The sequence below is a fragment of the Falco punctatus genome (assembly GCF_963210335.1).
Source record: "Falco punctatus genome assembly, chromosome: Z".
Taxonomy (NCBI): domain Eukaryota; kingdom Metazoa; phylum Chordata; class Aves; order Falconiformes; family Falconidae; genus Falco; species Falco punctatus.
The window spans coordinates 37,177,242-37,201,134 of NC_137586.1; the positions used below are offsets into that span (position 1 = coordinate 37,177,242).

General features: G+C 38.6%; 1 protein-coding gene across 4 annotated transcripts in view; it reads right to left on the reverse strand.

Annotated features, from left to right (window-relative positions):
* Positions 1-23,893, reverse strand: part of SLC24A2 (solute carrier family 24 member 2) — a 118,935-nt gene that overhangs the window by 43,719 nt on the left and 51,323 nt on the right. For 2 of the 4 annotated variants that reach the window (XM_080372892.1, XM_080372890.1), the window contains exons 3-4: positions 14,127-14,165; positions 12,931-13,039 (exon numbers count right to left, since the gene is read on the reverse strand). In XM_080372892.1, coding sequence (XP_080229018.1) covers positions 12,931-13,039; positions 14,127-14,165 — 148 coding nt within the window. The remainder of the gene's footprint in view (positions 1-12,930; positions 13,040-14,126; positions 14,166-23,893) is intronic. The other 2 variants (XM_080372893.1, XM_080372891.1) reach the window with 1 other exon arrangement.

Here is a 23,893-nt window from a genome sequence, read left to right on the forward strand (position 1 = left end):
CTTGCTGGTGAGATTACGTTCCTGAATGCCTCTATAGTCCTATAACCAGAGCAGAATATTTTATACAATCACCAGCTCACTGATTGCAAGGTACAACAATGGTGGCAGAAAACATCAGCTACATGTATTCACTGGATTATTTTATGGATTTTAAGATTAGTTGGGTCAGTTCTGCTCAGCAATACAAAACGTCTGCCTCTATACAATTTGCCTCCAATACATCACACTAGCTTCTGCTGTGAAATTTGGACTAAATCTGCTCTTTGATATTTATTTTTTAATTTTCTTGATATAATATGATTCTGTTCAATAAGACTCCAAGTAAACTCAACCTCAATTGAGGCACTTTTTGAAAAAATATTGTATCGAAGAAAGTTCTCAGCTTTAAAGTTATTCTGAATGGAAACAGAAATACGGTATAAAGGCGACTTGAAAAAATACCCCAAAATCTAACAATATTAAAATTTGATAATTCCAGTTTCACGAACATGCCATGTGGTTCCCACAGGGAGGGACAGACTGGCTGACAGCCAGTACCTGCATCCCTGCTGGTCGCATGAAACAAAGAGAATGCAGAGATGCAGCTTAACAGCTGATCCTCGACAGTGACAGCCATTGAATTGATTTGTTGCTTTCTGCGTATTTTTATACCAGAGAACAGAGGGTTCCTGGTAATCCTGGCTGACATTCCTGAAGGATTACAACATTTTCCTTATTACCTGTTGTTCTCTACTGTGTCTGTAGGTGCTACACCATATAAAAGTAAACAGAAAGAACAATGTTGTTAGTCAACAGCACTAAATTATTTGAAATTTCAAATTCAAGACAGCCATCATGGCTTCAACATGGGCAAGTCTTGCCTGACCTAGTGGCTTTCTATGATGGGGTGACTACATCAGCGAACAAGAGAAGAGCTATGGATGCCATCTATCTGGGCTTCTGTAAGGCCACTGACATAGTTCCCCACAACGTCCTTCTCTTTAAATTGGAGACATATGGATGTGATGGACAGACTATTTGGTGGATGAGGAATCGATTGGATGGTTGCATCCAGAGGGTAGTGGTCAACAGCTCAACATCCAGTGGAGATCAGTGACGAGTGGTGTCTCTCAGGTATCCATACTGAGACCAGTACTGTTTAATATCTTCATCAATTAAATAGAAAGTGGGATCAAGTGTACCCTCAGGAATTTTGCAGATGGCACCAAGCTGAGTGGGGCAGTGGACATGCCTGAGGGACAGGACACCATGCAAAGGGACCTGGACAGCCTGAGAAGTGGGCCCATGGGAACCTTATGAGGTTCAACAAGGCCAAGGGCAAGGTCCTGCATCTGGGTCTGGACAAACCCCAGTATCAATACAGGCTGGGGGATGAAGGGATTGAGAGCAGCACTGTGGATGAAAAGCTGGACATGAGCTGGCAATGTGTGCTTGCAGCCCAGAAAGCTAACCATATCCTTGGCTACACAAAAGATGCATGGCCAGCAGGGCAAAGGAGGTAATTTATCCCCTCTACTCTGCTCTGGTGAGACCCCACCTGGAGTACTGCGTCCAGTTTTGGAGTCCTCAGCACAGGAATGACATGGACCTGTTGGAGTGGGTCCAGAGGAGGGCCACAAAAATGATCAGAGGGCTGGAACACTTCCATGAAGACAGGCTGAGAGAGTTGGGGTTGTTCAGCCTGGAGAAGAGAAGGCTCTGGGGAGACCTTATTGCAGCCTTTCAATACTTAAAGGAGGACTACAAGAAAGATGGGGACGAATTTTTTAGCAGGGCCTGTTGTAACAGGACAAGGGTTAATAGTTTTAAACTAAAAGAAGGTAGGTTTAGACAAGATATAAGGAAGAAATTTTTTATGACGAGGGTGGTGAGGGGCTGAAACAGGTTGCCCAGAGAGGTGGTAGATGCCCCATCCCTGGAAACATTCAAGGTCAGCTGGATGGTACTCTGAGCAACCTGATACAGTTGAAGATGTCCCCTCACATTGTGCGTGTGGGTTGGACTAGATGACCTCTGAGTGTCCTTTCCAACCCAAACTATTCTATGATTCTATGAAATAATATACCTAATCACTCAGTTAATTTTCAATGTTCTCTCACCAAGTATTGTAGGTACAGTTTATGGTAAAACACCCATTTTCTGCCTCTTTAGTGTAGTGCCCCAGGCTGCCACAGAAGAAAAGCACAGCCACTGTTCCTCTTTGCTCTCCTGCTATGAAGATCTCAGATACAGAATGCAAATGTCCCTAGTTATGCCAGAAATGAGCCCAGCTCAGAGTTTCTCAAAAAGCTCGTAAGACATACATATTCTAGAGATAGCAGCCTGCATTGCTAAAGGTATGTACCACTTCATGAAAAATGTGACTCAGATTCTCAAACAAAAGTAATATGTTTACAGGTTTCTTCGACAAGCATAGGACTTTTACCTCACATAAAAAACATATTTGTATGAAAGTTCATGTCACACTTCTCCAAGGTAATTAAGCAGTTTCAAAGTTGACATATATTTCATTCAAAACAGAACAAAGAGATATTGAAGGCAATCCCTGAATTTTTAGTGTAATTCCACCATTGCATTCACTTGACCTTCCCTGTGTTCGACTTCCACAGTCATGAAGGCATAATCCTTTATCAGCATCAGTGGAAGCTAGACTTACAAGGGAATTGTGACGCATTCTGGAACAAGCATATGGAAAGCATATATTTTTCCTGAGTGTTCATACCCATAAATTCAACCTACCAAAAGGATGAATAGGTAAGACATAAGGGAGAAATGAAACGAGAGAGTAAGGGCTCAAAACTTACAATAAAATTGAGAATGCATGCTATATTATAATAAAATTGAGCACGCAGCTCAGAACTGCAATGTAAAAGCAGGCAAATAAATACTAAAAAGATTGTAAACATGAAGCCTAACTGAGACTGGAGACAGAAGAGAATTTTTGTACAACAGGTTGGACACGTAATTCTGAAACTCAGCAAGTTCTTGACAGTCAGAGACATTACTTTGGTAATCCACTCTTCCCCTTCATGTCTTTCTGATACGACCTCTGATTTGCACTTATTGTTTTCTTCATGCTTGACAGAATCTCCTTTTTTTTTCATTTGCATTTTTTAAAAAGAAGGCTGAGGAGTTAGGCCAGAAGATTTAGAGGAATCAGTATTATAACAGCAAGGAGAACTAGGTTGTCTTTCCTTGATCTTCACTGTCATTTCTTCTAGCTGTCATGGTCTTGGGAAATTCAACTAGATGATCAGAAGCTCATCAATAAAATAAAAAAAAGAAGGCCACTTCAAAAGTTTTGCTAGGTAAGCTCTGGTGGTGGCTATTTAACCTAAATTGGACTCAAAGCTTGATTTGGTTTCATCAGTGTTACTAGATTAGGAACAAAGAACTCTCAGTGCTAAAAACTTGTGAAATATCTAGTGGAGGTTAGTATTACAGGTGTAAAATGAGAGTGCTAACCTCTAGCAGACCTTTAATAAAAGAGAATGCCTTTGTACTTGAGTAGACTACTTGAGGCGAAACACAAAAAATCCCACCAACTGAAGAATATCAGGCATTACGAATTTTAAAAAGGACAAATTCTTTCGAAATCTTTTTCTTTCTGTGAATCTTATCTCAGTTTGACTCCCATCTTTTATGAACTCCATAAACCTCTTAACTTTCTTAGAGAGCACTTATACTCCATCTGGGATAGACTGACTGCTGTGGGAGTTATGTATTATCACTGCAAAATGCAGAGGAGAGAAAACAAATGTTTCAAGAAGCAAAAGACTTCTACTACTACCTCCATATAATCCAAACTATGCAAGTTATAATTAAATGTTGTAGCCTACATTTTTACTTGTGGACCTTCAAGCTGCCAGTTCTTGCAAAATGAAGTCTTTGCCACTGAGCTGGTGCAACGGAAAACACAGAGAACTCTTTTTGATCTGAGCAATACTGTAAATAATAACAGTTGCATGCATTTTAGAATTACATCTTTTTGGATTATGCTGCTACCAGTGCTGCTTTATTAACACTCCTAAGCAAATAAAGAAAAATCATATAAATCAAAAGTTTTGGATACTTGACCAGCAGGCAGTACATTGGGATCAACTAAATTATGTAATACTTTGTGCATCTGAGCTCTAAAAACATGTGGTCACCTTTCATCTTGTCTTTAAACTGCAAGCCTTCTAATCCCGTTCTCTCTCCTCATGTGTTCTTACTCTGGTTTTTATCGTAGGTGGTTTTGTCTTGATAATAATCTCATTAAAGCTGACTACTTTTATTATAGTTTACTGCGATTTTATCAAATTGGAGTACAAATAGAAATACAATTTAAAATTTATACAATCATTTCAAGAGAGTTCTTGTCAGCTCAGGATAATCACAACACCCAAAAGCAAGACCTGCCTATTACTTTGCTCTTAGCACAGCATTTAAAACGAAGATTGAAAAGCCACTGTTCTTATAGCTCACACTGTCTAGCAAATCTGACCGTGGTGACCAAAGGGAATTTGTCAGAGTATTCACAGGTTTTTAACTGATATGGGTTAAAGACCAAATATTTATAAGGAGGTGATCAATGGCATGTTATTAACATATATATGCAACAAAGAAGAAAGTAATCTGAACTACTATTTTCTGTCAGACAGACGCTGGTTTTGATATTTTTAGGTGTTTTTCGTTTTGTTTTTAATTTAAGAAAAGCATGAAGTTACTTGTTCCTAAGGTTTCCTTCTTTTTCCATCTTCTTTCCCTCATAAGTTACCTTCGTGCCATCTGCCACCAAACTCTCGAAGACAGGTGCCATACATTCTCTAGAACATAGTAATACCCAACAACAACTGACATATAATAGAATTGACCTTGCCTGGATCAATCACAATTTCGACTTTGAAGGAGGTATTTTTCTCTGAAGAATTTTCAAATATTCATGAAAATGGGAATTCCAAGATGTAGAAGTGAAAACCCATCCAACTGATGATATTGGGAGATCTACCACTGATTTTGATGGGGTCAGGATTTCACTGAGTGTCTGTCTGGCCAGGCACTGTGGGTACTGGACACATAAAACTCCAACTGCAATAAATTCCAGCTGTTCTGGTTTTCAGCATGTCCAAGGAGAGCAATGCAAGGGGAGCACATGTTCCTCTCACTTTCCAGTCATAAAACCCAACCAACCTGTGGAGGATGAAGTCATCAGCCAAGTGTAAGCTGTACTAAAGGAAATCTTCCACTTTCAGCTTCAATAGAAAGTCCCTCCTAGCTACTGTTATTCCCTGACCTGTACAGTTTTATATATTATTCATGTTTTCTGTTGCTTGTATTTTTAACATGGAAATTCAGAGTTAGGAAGAAACTTAAAAGAAGTTAAAGCCATTAAGCATGGAAATGCATAGTCAGGACAGCTGTACCCTGCTCTGGGATCACGCTTATATTTAAATACTCATGTCTTCCTTGCACAATCTGTAGGGAATCCCAAGAAGAATATGCTGTCTGAAAAACAGGGCATCTGGAAAATATCACGGAGATGAGAGAAGAATTTTGCCTGTAGTGAGCAGCTTGAGTAGATACTAACTGAAAGAATAAACCACAACATGCAGAAATAAATTGTTGTGAAAACTGATGCCTACCACAAAACAGACAAAAGGATTAAATTTCAGGTTTTAAAAAAAAAAAAAATTAAAGGCAACAGAAACCTTCCATTATTTAAAATTTGCTACCTACAAAGAGCAATACTGATTTTAAAGAGAGATCTGTTCTTCAATTCTGAAGTAGCTAGAAATTCTCTCAGTGAAACTGGTGAGGAGTGCTGCCTTATCTCTGCATTTTGAGACCATATGTAGTTAAGCAGACCTGACATTTACTGCTGCAGAGTCTGAGAGCATCACCACAAAGAGCTACATTTTGCCATTGAACTGCCCACTCTGAGAGAAACGTGTTAGGGTTTCTCTGCACCCCAAGTTATGTATAACAAAAACACACCAAAATTTTGATACATCAGTAATTACAGACATGTTCTGTGGATAGGATAAAAGCTGCAAGCTCACCCTACATTCATGGAAGTGCAGCCATTGTCTTTAGAAAAAGCAAGACCAACATCCTCAAAATATGACAAGAATGAAGTGGTCCCTGAATGTATGCTAAACAAACCCACTCAGAAAATAATTTAGGCTTCAAAAGTGTGCAAGAAGAAGGATGCTGAGTTCCACTGCAAGGCCACAGGTATGACTAAAGGACACTCAAGAATGGCAAAGGATCTAGAGCAGAGATAGCTAATAACATTTATAATTATTTTTATTAGTTTTGTCTAGATTTGCATATTTCCTCATGTTAGATAAAATTCTGTTGTGCTTATAAGCCACTGAAGGATTACTTCTTTCATCTCTGGCATGGTCCTGGGAAGTGCACTGAAGCATCCACACCCTGGGAATGAGTGAAGTGGAAGCACTCAGATTACTTCAGCAATGCAGGAGCTGAGCATTACCCATGAGTTGGTGTAAGCTGAGGTGCCTGGCCTTAATTCTCCAAGGACGTAACAAATAAACAGCTTCAGTCGAAAAAAGCTCACAATGGGAGTGAGCACAGACATGATGGTGCAGCTTACCTAGGCCAAGGGAAGAACAAGAGCATAAGGGTTTTGCAAAATGAGACCAAAGCTAGGACCCTGCCGGCTGACCAGGCAGGGAAAGGTTACCTAACCGTTGTCTTTGGGGTAAGCTGGCATTTTTTGTGACATCTCAGAAACAAACACGAGCAGCAAGAGCACATTAAGCAAAAGTTTGAGGTGAACAGAAAAGCTGTGAAATTGTTAAGATCAGTATCTAGGAGCAGAACAGGATATTTATAAGTAATTCACTCCTATGTCAAAAACTTTTGAGGATCACATATTTCTTACATTTTCTTAGGAAGCGTGAGTGCAGGTTCCTGTTTTTTCTTTGTCAGAGCAGACAGTGACAGTACCGTATTTTTCTGTGTTCAGTGAAGGAGGTGACAGCATTGTGAGCTCAGCTTTATGTAACAGAAGGTTACTTCTCTCACCAGTAACGTGCACCATATTTATATTTAAAAAAAGTAAAGCATGTAAGACAAACTTCTGCAGAAGTATATCCTGTATTTTTCCACTTTGGAAACAGAACTAAAGATGGGAAGAGGAGAGAATTGCCAAAGATACCTACTTCTGACTGGAGACTGAGCCATGGCAGAGATTTATATCACACTCATTTTCATGCAGAGGATGCCATTAGTATATGAGTTATATCCTTGTCACATGGGAGCCAGGGAGTCAGCACCTAGCTAAATCCTCCCTTTCGGAAGATGTTTTGTTGGCCTGTGGCAGCTTATCAGCAGACAGAAAAGGGGTGGCATGATAAGGAAAAGATCTCATTCTTCCTGCACCATGCTAAAACTGTGCAAGAAAAGCAAGGTAGCCTCAAGTTGCACTGGTGCTCTGAATCCTCACTTCACCACTTTTATCTTCCCTTTACAACAGAGTACCTGTAGGAGCCTGCAGAGAGGAAAACCTCCCTCCACAATCCTGAAGGAATTACTCTTCAAAGCAGCCTGCAGCTTGCAGGGAGAAGGCAGGCTTATTATTCATGGCAAGATACTTGCCATTATTTTCCTTTCCCGGCTCCGACTGAAGAACAACAACTCTCTTCTACTAAAAAATGTAAAGGATCTTTGCAAATCCTACACTTTCATAACCCAGGAATGTTCATCTCAAAACAAGGACAATGTTGTCGGAGGTACAGGACTCAGAAGGAAAAAAAAAGCCACAAATAATCAATGATTGCTAAGATTTACATTCAAGTTGCTTGCATTTTGGACTGGGGCCTGACCAACACAGTAGGTGTGCTAATGTCATCCTTATTCATATGGGTAATGCCGTTATGAACAGTCCAGATCACTACTCGGTGACTAAGGGATTGGCAGACCAGCACTTAAGCAGATGCAAATATGGCACAGGATTTCCTGGAGATTAATGACTGGCTGGGAGTTGATGACAGCCTGATGCACAGGCAGACATTAATCTTAATCCTCAGAAAATGATCTGTACCAAGGTCATTATTTCTGTAATAAGATAATAGCAAACAAAAACCTAAGTAAGATATTTGTATTTTTAATGAACGATGGGGTTTCAACTGCAATGTAAATTTCATGTCCCATTAACGGATACCTCACACATTCAGCTGTTAAGAGTGGCTGAACTTTTTGATCTTCTTAGAAGCTTTAGGCTGAGACAAAGATTTTTGAAGAGGAGAAGCCTCCCGTGTCTGAGACTGTTAAATCCACAGCACGGCCACACACCTGCCTGAATGCAAAGTGCCAAATGTCCAGCAATTCCCACTGACCTCAGATGTTACTCATCTGTCAGAGGTGGGCTGAACACTTTGCAAGCCCACTGATTTCAGAGTTTACAAGCTGGATTTCACAAGACAGGCACAGGCCATGGCAGAACCACTTTTGTTGGAAAGGGAAAAGGAAGTACAGGTTCACAAGTGTGTAATTGCATATCAGGATTGCTCTGTTTATCTACATTTTGTGGAAAGTAAAAACTTCTTCAGGTCATTTCTCTCTCATTTCATATTTTTCTACTTAGAATCAAGTGCATTTTTAAGAGGCTCTCAATTAAAGTAGAGGTTGGTTCTGACTTCACAAATGAATTATTCAAGAGTAAATATGATGAGCTGGATTTCTATAAATACACTGCATGTTAATGTAACAATAACACTGTATAGGTCAAGCTGACCTTTAATAGTCACACAGCCTGTTTATGCATTCTATACTGCTTATGCTATCATGGCTTAGATGGGACTTCTTTTCTGTCAGCCTCTCAAAGCCCACACAAGTCCAAAGGACACAGTAGTGCGCATTTTCATACCCCCATTTTGCCCTGCAATTATTCAAGAGAATTTAACCATGAACTTTGTCATTGTAAAGTGAAAGAAAAGCTGCATCTTCCAGTAGCAGTGCAACGATTACAAATTTTACTTCAAATGGCAACATTTGGTCGGGAAGCTGTGAAGAGCCAAGCACAGAGCTCCCAGACCTTGTGAGTGCCTTTCCAGAGACCGAAAACCCAGTTCACTAGGCTGTGCCAGCTGCAGAACTGCTGGGGTCTGCTTGGGAAGCGCTTTGACTGATGGACCCAGCAGTCCAGAAGGACAGCAAGCACTGAGGGAGCCATCTTACATGAAGATGCTGAAAGAAAGCGGGCACAGATGAATGAGGTGCAGTACAAGGAAAGGCAAAGGAAGTAAATAGTAGCAAAATGGGGAAAGAGGAAATGCGAGGGGAATGTGAGAGTATGCCCAAGTGCAGGGGGGGGCAGAGTACCTGTGCAGGTGTCAGCTTTAATACACGCCTTTTGAACTCTTTTCCTTTGTGAATGGCACTTTGTAATGTTCTCATACACTGCTCCTTTGCTGCAAATCCAACAAATACAGCTAATGATGCCGTGTTTCTGACCTACTGATCTAAGTCATCATCTGGCTCTAATATTGAGGGTATCTAAGCTGACTAAAACGGGACAGAAAAATGCTCAGAACCTCTTTCTGCTGTTCCTTTGAGTCCGATCTATACTTGCATTAAATTATTTGGAAGAAATCCTTGGCCTCACAGGTCATGCACTAGGTCCATAATCTTCCATTACATGAGTGCAAGGGAGCTAACTCCCTATGCTTACACAAAACTCAAAACTAACAAGAATCACTTGTTTATTTCTTGATTATGTCTGGGGTTTTTTGTAGTTGGAAAGGGCATGTGGAGAAAGCCATGTGGGCCAAAGAAGGCACCAGGTAATCCTTTACATTTCTACATTCACACAAATGATGGGTTTATAGAGCAAAGGATTGCACTTCTCAGATGCTTCTGACAAACACTACCCCTTCTTTGAACGCTTAACAATGAAATGCTCTCAGCTTAAAAAATTACTTAGCTAGCATGGTACAGGTCTGTTAAAGTACACATGATGCACCAGTTGACGGATGTTCGTTATAAACAGGAAGATTAAAACAAAAGAATGTGGTAAAGGTTTGGTAGGCAAAATTCATACAGAGCCAAAAGCCAAATAGATAATCAATACTGTATACAGCAGGTATCCCTATCTGTTATCACACCTATTTCTGAATTGAATGTAAGATTCAAATACAATGCCATCCAAATTTATTAACTAGTATTACCTACCTTGGCTAGCCACAGTGTTTACATCAAACTAAAACAGCTTTTCTTTTGTGGAGGTTTGCAGAATTATATGAATACAGGATAACAAATACATATATTTAAAACCTCAAAATCTCAGGAAACAATATCAGTGTTCAGTGGAGACACCTAATACTCCCTGTGTCTGCCTTCCAAACTGCCTGCAGCGCAAAAGATCTTGCAAGCCACGTCTGCCTACAAATGAGGTGGTGCCTCAGAAAAGGTTAATGACCATAATGTGTGACAGAAAAGTGGGTGGATTTTTTTCACATTTCTCCTACACATCTGGACGTATTTCTAAAAATCTAAAACCAGAGTTCCACATGCAAATATATGTATTGAATTGCACTCCTATATTGACATTTTCATGCTCTCACTAATTAAAATCTGAATTTTATAAAGGCAGTGGAAATTTGAAATCTTGGCTCCTTTGATATTAACACCAACTTAGATGTCTGCATGTATATCCTCTATTTTCCAGTGTCTTTTTGGCCACTTTTCAAGAAAGTTGTGCATTAAAAAACAGTATTTACTGCAAATGTAGGTACATTTTTTTTATTCTCCTTTGTAAATCTTAACTCAGTGCGTCAGTTTTAATGAAATGTACAGGTGGTTACTGCTTTGCACTTATTTAAAGGTCACAATAATTTTATGTTCCATTTTTTGAAGAGTATTAATTCCAGGACAAATATAAGAGTTTGGAGAGGAAAAAAACCCAAACAAACAGTAAAGTATTATGAGTCAGAAACCTTGAAGAAAATTTTACTGGAGTAATTTATGTAAGAATTATCCATTGCAACCATCTCTATCAATCCACATTGATCTCAAGTGTTTTACTGCATAATGAAGAACAGTACTGAGTTACCTGATAAACTTCATTATAATAGCTAATTTTCAAAAGTGCTGGGCTTCTGTGTCTCCCAAGATGGATTTCATATTTCAAAACTATTTTTTCCTGTGCTGTAATGAATGGGGAAGCCTATGGATCACACTGCATGGCGCAAGCTTGCTACAGGGCAAAAGTAGTGAGAAAAGGTCTGAACACTGAACAAGCCGTATCTAAGAAAGAAGTGAAATAAGCTTCAGCAATGGAAAAATACCCGAGAGATGACTGTATTTCTGAATCTTTGTTAAGTCCAAATTGAACTCCAGTGAACATTTCTAGTTTTCCTGTGGTCTTCAATCTGTCATAAAAGTTCTGTCTCTGCTAATAAGCTCTTCCCAACCTGCTTCTGTTCTCTCTTGTTTTTAAAAAAACATTTGATGAAGTCTATTTACTTCTTCAAATGATTGTTATTTTTGTTTGTGTTAGCACTATTTGAGACAACACAGATGCACTCACAGCCCAGGAGCTTTGCTTTAAGGGACAATATTTGTGCAAAGAATTGTAACAAAAAAATCACAATTTTTCATTAAAAAGTGAAAAATTGAGACTGGAAATCTTTTCTTCTAGCAGAGTGAAAAGCTTGGCTGCTGTGTAGGTAAAGATGAGACTTACTGGGTGCAGTAGTTAGAAAGCCTGCATACCTGCCATACTGATGCGAACTAAGGAAGCCAAACATATAACTGCAATAAATTTATTATGTCCTTTTTCAGCACTGAATGGGAATGGATTGGGCACGGTCTGTTGATGACTCCACTCTAACACACAACAGACTTTGGCAGTGAATAGTGCAGCATTAACCAAAGAGAGAAGTGATGTGAATCATGATGAGAGTAGAAATAGCAGTTTGGAGATTCCAAGGGATAAAATTGCCTGTGGGTTGACAAAATGAGTATCAGCTTCAGCTTTTGAAGAGGGAAATGGAAAACCAGATTTGCCTTGTCCAAGAGATACAAAGCAATTTACAAAGCTGTACACAATGTAATGAGAAACATAAAGGAACTTAAATGCAAGGAAGTGCTACATATACTTTTTGACCACTGAAGTTTGGAAGGTCCCACTGTCAGTAGTACTTTAGGTCTCTAGTTCCTTGCAATTCCTTCACAAGTGCTATTTTTCAAGACATTTATTACTACAGCAAGAAAAGTCCTACAGACATACATTCACCAAATAAACACCTGGCCTGGAATTTTTTTGGAAGTCTACCAGAAGCTGAGATTCAAATCACCCCACAACTGCAAAGCAACCAGGGTTTTCCTGCCAAATTCTCAGACCAAAGCAATCATGGTCTTCCTGCTAACCTCTCAAAGGAAAAAATAATTATACCACACTTGGATAAAACAAACTGTTATCATGCATGTAATACAGAGCGATGTTTGTTGCATTTTTTCTAATATCAGTGTTAAACCACCCAAAGTCAAACCAGCAGTCTCATTCTTTTCCATATTCCATATGACAAATTATCCACCATTTTGGATTTTTCTTCTGATGTACTGAAAGCAAAACCAGGAAAGAAAACAAACAAAAAATGTTTACAAAAGTACAAAAGGGTAGAGTTTTTGTAACTTTTAAATTGTTGCTGAAGCCAGAGGCGAAGTGATGATATGCATCATCCAAGTGATCAGTTTTAGTTAGCACCGCAATGAACATATTTCCTAAGTTGCAAGCCTTGGTCTGAGTATGTATACCATGCTATAAAAGTGCAAAACTCTCTCAGAAAATTCAGACACATTCAGAAAAGACTGGTGAAAGCAATAGAAATGCAAAAAATAGGTTTCATGGGGAGGAAGGAAAAGGAAAATATTAATTTCCTTTTGCAACAGAAAACCAAACAAATTAATTAGTAAGACTACCTTCAGCAAGTGGGTCAAGTGTGTGAATCATGAGCTGGAAGATGCTGTTCCTCATTAAACTGTTGTGGAGAGATGCAGAGCTTCCTCCCCGCTGGAGCCGTGGTTTGGTCTAGGTGGAAAAATAAGGGAAAGAATTTAGTTCTTTTTTGTCATTTGTGTGGAGACAGGTCTGAAACACTATGAATTAATCTCACATCTCACTACACAGTGAAACATTTCCAACCATCACATATAGCAGATTATGTTAAACTATATGCTGTATTAAACACTGCCATATATTTAGACAATTTCTCTGGAGGGGATGGACCATCAGATTAGTCATTAGTCTCCCAGGGGTCATGAAAAGAGCACGGAAAAAAAGGAATCTTTCTCTGTGAAAACTCTTTAAAATGTTACGAACAAAAAAACTTCATACTTGCATCAGGAACAATTCATATTTTTTTTCTTTGGAGAACCTTGTGGTTGCATCCCTGAAGTTCTAATTTTTATTGCCCTGGTACATTGCAAACATGCATATTATAAAAATTACAGAGAAAAAAAAGCAGAGAGTACCCTGGTTTAATGGCAAGATTCTAAAGCTCAGTCAGAGTGAAACACACTCCTTGCTTTGGTTCAATCCTTTAAGTACAGATTGCAAGAATAGACTGTGAGTGTGATAAGGCGCTGCAGACACCTACAGCAATGGCGCTTATATACAAACATCTTTCAATGTGCTTTTAAGAAATGTAAAGGAATTTAAAACATATTATGAGGTTCTTTCCCCCATGCCATTGTCTAGTACAATCATCAATGCATTTAATATATCCCATAGAGTGAGACTGCTTTGCGGATGGCGCTCTGCTTGTTTCGATAAAAAGGATAATCAGAGCCAACAGACTGCTGACTAATAAGACCCTGAAATCCAATTACAGGGAAAAAACAACCCTGAAGAAAATAGTATTTTGAAAGAATACATGGTACATGAATTAATCTCTGGTGTCATATAAATATTAAATGAAAAATTATAGAAACTGAACAAGAAAATTAATTCACCATTTTACCTTTGGAAATAAATTATTTAAATTCTATAGCAGCATAGGAGAGGAAAAGAAATCCCAGAATTTAGAAAAATGCTGATGTGTACCAAACCAAAGTAAGGCTTGTCTCACCACCCTCCTGAGAAATAAATGCTCAGACACATACTAATTGCTGCCTACCGTCAGTGTTTGGTCATCCTTGTCGCCAGCATTAGATGACTGCGTGAATGGGAAACAGAACAAAAAGAAGAGTCAGACAGAGCATGCATAGAATGGAAAGGCAGTAGAACATCACAGATGTCTGATCCTACATATGCTGTTGTGATAGCTTTTTGAACCACTTGAATTGAAGATCCTAGTGATCAAATAAATTAGGAGTAAATTCACGCTGTGATGTTGCAAGAGTCTTTCATTCTTGTCAGTTTCTTGGACAGGAACTTTTGTCATTTCAGGGCCTAGAACACAGCAGCTGAGCTGCAGATCACAATGTTCACTTCACACAAATTATGCTGGGAGGCAAACTCCCTGTGTCAACCAGTTTGAGAGAGTGAGGACTGAAAACCTAAAAGCAGTACGATCCTCAGGATTGACCAACTGTTCAATGAAAAGCCTAAAAAGCAGTAACATTACCTTTGTATTTTGCAGGAAGGGACTAGGCAAGGCAATGAAGAGGATGTGTTTCAGTTTAAGCACTGAATGCATGCGAACGGCCATTTAGCCCAAACTGGCAGCTCTAGTTAAGGGCAGGTAACATGGCACATACTGCTCTGCCGTGAAGGAAAATGAGACTCCAAATTGATTTTAAAGGCAATTAATGATTTTAGGGAAGTGACATATCCTGGAGATGATCTGTGATTCCTGTGTCTTATCCCTAGTACAACAGCACCAGAACACATCACCACGAGACACTTTTGAGGCAGAACAGAATTTACACTGAAAACAAGCAAATGCAAAAATTTTATCCATTTTGTAGTCCTGAGTTTTACTTGTTTATTTAATAAGACTTAATGGGAACAAAAATGTACCCAGAACTTTTGGAATGGAATATGTTTCCATGACATCTTGAAAGTTGTGTGATGCAGTAGTGCTATTTTTCTAGTCATTCTTCTTATCCTGATGAAGGAAAATTAACACCACAATACACAAAATACGAAACTCCAGTCATCAGATATGAAGTAAAATAGGACACAGTGCAGACTCCAGCTGCCTCACAGCCATTCTTATTTGATCACAAACCCTTCCCCACAAGCTGGCATATAAATACTTCCTCCATCTCAAAGCTCTTATTTGGTGCATTTCATAGAAAACTATGTCACAGCTGTTCTAAGGAACAACCTCCCCAGTGCAGTGAAACCCAGTTTTTGGACACATACCAATACCAACTCTCAGGACATGGCTTTTGCGTTAGTAAATTGACCTTGAAGGTTAAGTGGAAGGCAAGGAGTTATGAGCAAACACTGATTACAGAGCAGATCCTTTCTGTTCCATAGTAAGTGAAAGAACATCCAGAACTGAAGTCTTTGTCAAAAATGTACATGCACATGCGTGCACACACACATCCACACATCCAGCTGTGAATTCTAACCTGAAGAAGAGACAGAGGCAAAGAAAAGATCTTTGTTCTGATAAAGGAACTATCTGTCACGTCTGAAATTAGACTGCTCTCGTGTGAGAAGTGATTAGCAAAAAAAAGTCTTACTCCTTTATTGAAGACAACCATAATGGAAAGAACTTTTAATGCAGAACAAAGAAAAGGAAAGAAAAAAAATATACAAAATCTGTGTTCTAAATTTACATGAAAACAGTGGATGCATCTTATAAAATGTTTGCATAATGTGTATAATATAGATATATAGTATACACATACATGACCTTTCAGATACAAATCCACACACACACACTTGCAAGTCCATGATTTATTCACGGATACTTTGAGGGACCTTCACAGGAGGGAAAATTTACCTTACAGCAAAATTTGCAACGAAGCAAAAAGCTCAAGCCGGGAAATGTTCTTGTCTCCAAGAAGTGATTTAGGACAGTCAAGTCCTAAAGATCAGTGGTTATAGTTACAGTAGTAAAGCTTGTGAGATGTGGATGAGTGTTCAGAATTGGAACGTTAATAAAAGTTTAAAAAATTATTATTTTGGGACTTTGAACTTTTGAAGATAGGATATTTGTTTCTTAATTTTAATACTGAAAGACATGAGAATATATAATTGATAAATCTGAGTAATTTGTCATTTCAACCTGGCAAAGGGCTAAAGGATGTCACTCTTCATAGGGCCAAGAGGAGCTGAGAGCATTCAGCATGCCTCAAAAAAACTGAGCATGCTCTAGGCTTAATATGAGGGCATTCCTAACAAAAGAAGTAGTTCATACTGAAGGAAACACTGTCATTTACTTGAAATGGAATGGGATGAAGCTGCATGAATATATAAAAACAACTAGATGTAATTTGTAGCATATAATTTAATTTGTAGAAGATAATTATGTTATAAAGAGAAAGAATAATGAAATACATTTTGGATATACGTTAAGGAAATAAAAGTGAAAACTACATCTGAAATAATTTCATTCTTCATCAGTACAGAATGGGACGTAAGACCACAAAACAGATTTTTCTAATTGTTTTTTCCACACATGATTAGCAATGCAATTGTTTCTGAGCTTAACTTGCCAGTCCAGTTACATCCTAGAAGAAATGTTCAAGACTGGAATATAGATGGAGTTCTAATGCAGAAATCCCTCCACAGTTTTAAAAATGGGAATGCAAACAAAGGTTTGACATTTTGTTGATACTAAATACTTATAATGCCTGGATTATCTCCTGGATTAACAATAATATCACTTTAAAACAGTCTTTTAAACTATGGCAGTGAAAAATTCAGTTGTGGTGCTGCTGTTTACATTGTGTATTTGATGTCATTTTGTTCTCATTAGGATGGGAAATTAAACTATTTTCCTATTTTTTACAGTGAATTTTGCATTAACACGTTCATTGCTATGTAATTTGGGTATCACACACTGCATGGCAAAGTATTTGAAAGTATCACTTTCCCTTGTAGAAGCATTTAGTATTCAGACATTTTATACAACCTTTTAATTTAAAAGAACACTTGAAAACTGGTCCAAGGTTAAAATGGTTGTGTTTCTTTGCACCAGGAGTGAATATTGTATTTTTGGACATAGCCAACAGTGATTTCTTTAAAGAAAAGATACATTTTCTGTAAAGGTAAGTTTGCTTTTAAATCACGGAAACCATTGCATATTAGCTCCCTCAGGATCAGAAAGAGATGGAAGTTCTTATGTCATCTGTGCATTACGTATCTTTCTGAAGGAATTAGTACCAAAAAATTAGCTTTTGAAATTACATGTTAAAATCCATGAGTTTATTATAGTTCTGCAAAATCAAAATAATGCATTCTAGTATACTCTTTTATTCAAAAGTATCTGGGGCACAATCCCTTATTACGTTTTTATCAGAGTTACAAAAAGATTAATCATGAGACATTTCACTAATTTTTTTAGAAAATTCACCAAAATATTTGTAGGTTCCCCTGTATGCCATGGCAGTACACAAGAGTTTGTCCATCCTCCTGTCTCTGTTGGTGATCATGTATTCAAGATTGCTCCACCTGTGCTAAAAGTCGTAAAACAATTTTATTTCAGGAATAATTAAAAAAAAAGTCTGCTTGCTATGAAGAAATGGTCTATGGTATGCTTTTCACACATCTCTTTTCCTTAGTGACATAAGTGCGTCAGCAATTAAGCCTGACATCTTCCTTGCCTTGTCTGGGAATGCGTGTTCTTGAGAAACAGGGTCCTGAAGCAACTCACGCAGGAGTTGATGCCTCACTAACTACATGGCAAATTTCCTCATGCCTTTTTTGAAAAATAAAGTGCATCATGACAGTCAAAGGAGGAGAAGAATCTGAAAAAATTTCTAAGTATTTGATACAGAATATCCTTGTTAAATAAAAGATGGTTTGTAATTGAATTATCTATTAGATCGTGTATTCCAAAACCAGAATCAGAGAGCTGATGGCCTGCAGCTCTAGAAGTTGCTGCTCTAGTTGAAGTTTCCATGTTACAGGTTCAAGTGCCTGAAACAACTAGCAAACTGGACTGCTCACCCCCTTCTCCTAATGTGAGGAAAGCAGGCTGTCAAATAACAGCAGGGGAAAATGTAACTGGATTTCAACACCCTTTCTACAGTATGGTTTCACATCTCTTTCCTGCTTGCTAAATCTTTTTGAACTATAATAACAAAAAAGCTATTTTTTTAAAAATCAGCTTTTACCAGAATAACGAAAGTTCATTATGTTTGCTGGCTGGCAGTGCGATGCTGAATGCAGTAATTGTAGAATATGAGCCCTGACAGGGTTTTGATAAATTGACTCAAGATGTTTTATTATAGTGAAGGACTTCAGCTACTCTCTCTTTTTTTCTGTTTTCAAAAGTGGCATCTGGACTCTGCAATTTTATACCTGTCAGTGAGTCACTACTTGTCAGTCCTGAGGCAAATTACAGGTGATAGTTTTCTTGGTGCACAGGGTTCTCTAATCTTTGCAAGACACGCTGAAGGTCTGTGTGTTTTTTGTTCGGATGAACTGCAGAAAAACAGTATGCATTTCAGAGGCAGCCACTGAAGTCGATCTAGTTAACTTAAAAGGGTCTAGATAATTTCTAAAAATCACTATCCTCAGGAGTGCTAGTAATGTACTCGGAATAGAACTGAATAAACAAAATAAAAATTAAAAAATAATGATAAAACTAAAAAAATATATTAAACTAAATAAACTGCATTTATTTGAAATGGTAAATTAGGTTAACGCATAACTAAAATCCAAAGCAGCAAACTCAGCCAGACAGATTTCAGAAATAAACCTAATGAGCTCAGTTGAAACAAAAAAATGAAGTAAAGTATTATTTTATCTGGTTCTCTTAATATGTACATCTTTGGATTTTACCAAATCATAATCCCTTAGACCTCCTTTCTGTGAACATCCTGAAACAATCCCATGTCATAACCTTTGCCTACTCGATGGGTAGGCTTTATATGGTTGGCAGGAATCTGAAAAGTGCAAGCTCCAGCGGTCTCAATATACTTAAACTAAAATTCTTCTAGATATCCATGGAAATAAAAGTTGACCATCACCAGTCCACAGAAGCTCTGTCAGATGGGGTCAGTACAGCTTACTAACTAAAGGTGATGCATGTCATTACGCCACTCTCTACATATTCATTATGTAGAAAGGCTGCAGGTAGCTGTAGGGGAATATTTCTGTATTTAAGCTTACATATGGTAAAGGATTTTAACTTACATATTACTGCTTAGTAGAACATTACTGTGAGCTAACACTGAGTACAGAACCTTGGATCTTACTTAAAAAAGAGGAGGAAAATCTTTATAAGCACACTGTAGAAACACTAACTAAAAATCCCTTTCTCCTTGCCTGCCTTCTTCCTTCCTTTCATCTTTCTCTTTCCTAAAAGTAAAGTAAAACAGGCAGCTCTACCTAAAGAAGGAGATTTCTGTATTGTTGAACAAAATCAATATGATTCACAAGAACCATATCCAAAATTAAATTGAGGTTGTAATCTTGCTTTACTCATTGAAACAAAGAATTTACTAGATTAGAGCTTGAACTTTCAAAGACATAGAGCTGGACCATCAAATTGGACTATATGGCTGCATTTACAACTGCTTATTTACAGGCGCCTACCTAGTGTGAAATTTGTAGCCCTAGGCCAAAAGGAATGGCTTTGTTCATTCAGATCAGTTGTCTCTCTTATGTCACTCTGTTCATGCAATTAGCCAATGTGCATACACACAGTGAATTCTCATAAATGTTCAAAAGAGATGCATCTCAGCTGACTCCAGCAATGGCAAATGGATGTTTTAAGGTTATCAGCTGTTAAATTACATGCTAATGTTAGGTCAACTGATTTAATTCCAGATTTTTATGCATACTGTTATATGACACAGGACCCCTCCAGTTAGCCTGTAGGCCCAATCATGATACTTAGTTATTCAACGTGTGTAAGAAAGTCAGTCTGCCCCGCATCTTTACCTTCTCTGAACTTGCTTAAAGTCAGGTATCTTTGGCTTAGATGGCAATGTAATAGCTCAAGCTTAAAGACTTGATGAGTTTTTAATCACCTTAGTGTCAGAAATAATTATGGAGTTTTAAGTTGTCCTCTTATCCTTATTTCAAGACTTGCCAATGAAGTCACCTTTTGCTATTTTTTAAATTACAAAAATTAGCAACACAGCTCTGTACGTCTGTAACTTTCCAAGGGACAAAAGAACCTTTAAAAAACCACAAACTCAAAAACTAAAGCTAGGTACTTATTGAGGTCATTAGATACTTGTGCACACAAAGCATTAGTTCACAAGTGACAGTTTAAGTATTTCAGTATGGATTTCTGTGGCTAGCTTTAAAATACCTGGATTAAAGTGTTTAATGTCCTGCTATTTCATCAATAATATTACATGAGAATACATTAGTAAGTGTTGCAAGATTAAGTTATCAAAATTTTTTAAATGTCTGAATTAAAATCATCCATGAAACAAGCTTCAAATTCTGGGTGGGGGACTGGGAAGGTTTTCAGCTGAACTCCAACTGTACCATAGAGACTACTGGCAGAAGATGCCTTCTCTTAATTTCTTACAACTCAATCAGACATGGATGACTTAGTAAGAAGACAGGAAAAAAAAAGATTTCCTAGGACTTCTGCTTACCTAAATACACAAAGGATCTGCTACAGATTATGGAGGTTTTAGAGTCTGCCTTAAAAGAAGACTGTAATTCCCAGAGAGGAAAGCGTTTGACAAATCTTATGTTTGCTGATGCTATGCTGACTTGCAACGAATAAATCTCATTGCAGTAAGTTGGCTGTACATTGCAGAGGATTCATCACAAGGGCAAAAAAGCTGCAGTTTCACTGACTTTCTGCCTCCAGCACCCTGGAGATCCTGAAGAACATGGGCAGCTCCAGCTGCAGAGAAAACCCAGCCTGCATAGCCTGTAGGGAGGAAATGCTGAATCAGTGCATCCTCAGCTGCCCCGTCACGTCCCCTTTCCACCAAGCTCTGCTCACTTCTCTGTCTTATTTCACTGCTGCCTTTCCCCTTCAGCTGACTTTTTGTCCCCAGGAGCAATGCTGACTTTTTTCAGCTGGCACAAACTCACACCCCATGTAGCTCTCAGGATAGCAGCCACAAGAAGAATGCAATCAAATGTGAGAGGGGCATATAAAATACTGAATGATATGGACAAAGCTAGCTGACCATTGCTAACAGTTGATGTTTCCCACATTGTCAGAAGGGGACAGAGAACAGAAGGCAGAACGTTGGCCCGTAAATAAGACAAAGGGAAAACCTTGGCATGCTGTATTTATCTTGTGGGACTACCTTTTCCATGAAACAGTAATAACATTTAAAGTGATTTACTTCACGGATTTTAAAAAAAGAGGGAGCAGGGAGAAGGGAAAGTATCACCAAAACAGGACGATGCTTAAGGTACAAATGTTTAAATAACTGTGCTTCAAAACAAGAAAGCCTCAGTCACTGGGAGCACATTGCCAGCTCTAGGTGGCAGGACTCTGGGTGTCAGTTTTACAGCAGTCCAATAGGCAGAATCTAGCAACTGGCTTCCATTCCTCCATTTCCCTATCTGTAAACTAGGAATAAAGACACTGTAAACCTTGTTCTGATGAAGAGGGCTGATTGCTTTAGGGGCAGGTTACTGGATACAACTGCTTTCTCTTCAGCAATTAACTGTGCTTTTCAGGTTTTGCATCTTCTACTGAGCACAACGTGCATGTTCATTGCAATAAACTACAAAGCTGGACTTCTCTGAGAGCAGCACGTCCAACAGCTATAGGTAAAGGAACAAAGTGTACCTCTTGCAATGTTCTGTTAGGGAACAAACATCAAACATTTTCTTTTTCTTGACTATTTATGTCTCTAACAGGTCTGAGACTACAGGATTGTAAGTTTATATGAGAATCAATGCAATGAAAGCACACCGAAACACTCCTACTTTTTACATCCAGTAGGATATTAGACTGATTCTTCAGCACTATGAAAGGAAAACCAATGAAAATATGTTGCTTTTATTTTTTATTCACCCACTCACTGGATTATATTACACTTCCTCATTTTTATAATGGGAAACTAGACATTAAGTCTGAGGCAAAGAAAAATATTACTAAAAGCAAATACCTTAATTTTGCATATTTGACTCAACAGTATTTCAGGCTCATTGTCTTTAGAACTGACATTGAATACTATCTGCATCCATATTCATCCTTCAGATAACCATTTTTAGCTATTTTCACCACAGCCTCCTAGCTGTTTCTGATCACCTAAAACATGCAAATGCCATCTAAGGGTTTGTCTTGTACCTGGCAAGGGTGTAAGAAACGTTAGGGAGAAAAACTGTTAAGAAACAGAAAAGAAATTTTACATAACAACCTGCAGATAAGGCTCCAGCACTGTACTGCCAGTGAGCCTGACAGAGCTGTGGACAGAAAAGTCTGAAATTTCCAAACCTGTAACTATAAAGCAAAACATATTATTTTCTCCACATTAGTTGAACTAAAAAAGGACCACATCAGATTCTGTCTTACTCTGATTCCTGCTGCCTTTTAACTATTTTTCTACAATGTTCTGCTTTGCATTAAGATGAAAGAGAAGATATGTGGCTCTGAAATCAAGAGTATGCTGGGATTCTGGAGACCACCAGGCATGTGATCTGTGCCAGGTTACTTTTAACTCCTTTGGAGGCAAGAAATGACACTGAGGCAGAAAGACCTCAACGGCAGGCACTGTTTCTAAATGCAGAGTTACAACATTAAGAACTTAAATCAGACCTACCTTATTTTGGCTCAGTGCTTGGACACATCTTTAAGAGAATTATGTCCTACACGTTATATGCTCACCTTCCTGCATCAGTCTGCTGTTTCACACTACCTTTCATACTATTGATTTGCCTCTGCAGCTATGAACCAGGTAGCTGCAGGTAACCCATTGCCACATGTAAGGCAGAAGCATGGCTCTGTTCCTCTCCTTTGCAAAGCCCGGTCCTTCTAGAACAGCTTCCTAATATTAAGGTAAACCTACATCTCCAAGGAGAATTCCCACTGTGATCAAAAAGAATAAGGCATCGGGGAAACAGATGCTTTGGAGTTAGCGAGGACTAAATCATGAAAGGGCATAGTAGGAGATCATAGCTACAAGAAAGCATGGCAGAGCTCATGGTGAAGTAGTGAGGGTGGCAGCCTAACAAGCTAGCAGCCCTAGCTCAGGCTCATAATTGCCTTCTACCTCTCTTTCCCATTTACAGCCTAGGACAAAAGCATGCCTATATCTCCAACCTGCCAGGTGAGCTTCACTGCAAATCATGAGATTTCTCAGAGACTTTTGCTGAGATACGTTATTTTGGACACCACCCAAATTAACAATATGCAAGGCCTCTCAATTAGAAACTCACAGTAACTCCATCCATCTTTTATACAATCCCAGTCCGCTACAAAAAAACCTTGAGTTGGGTTTCTGTAAGCATTTCAGGAATCAAAAGCAGGAGACCATGCCATTATCCCCAGCTATAAGCCTCCTTTTAGCCAACATTTGCTCTCCAAATGCTGTCTGCCTCTACCTTTTTCTCTGATTACTTTTCTCCATGCGTCTTTCATGCCTTAGACTTCCCTGCTGCCTTTTCCCCCTCCTATTTCTTCAGCAGGCACATCACACAATGCCCATGGAAACCCAGTCCACCATGAACACCTCTGTTCCAGGGACTGGGACGCTTCTTTTTCTGAGATGGATGCTCCTACTGTTTCAGCTATCTGCTTTCATTAAGTGCAATCATAACTATCTGCATTTACCAAGGAGAGGGCTGTTACACCCCACTGGTTTCAATACTGTGTGCTCAACTAAG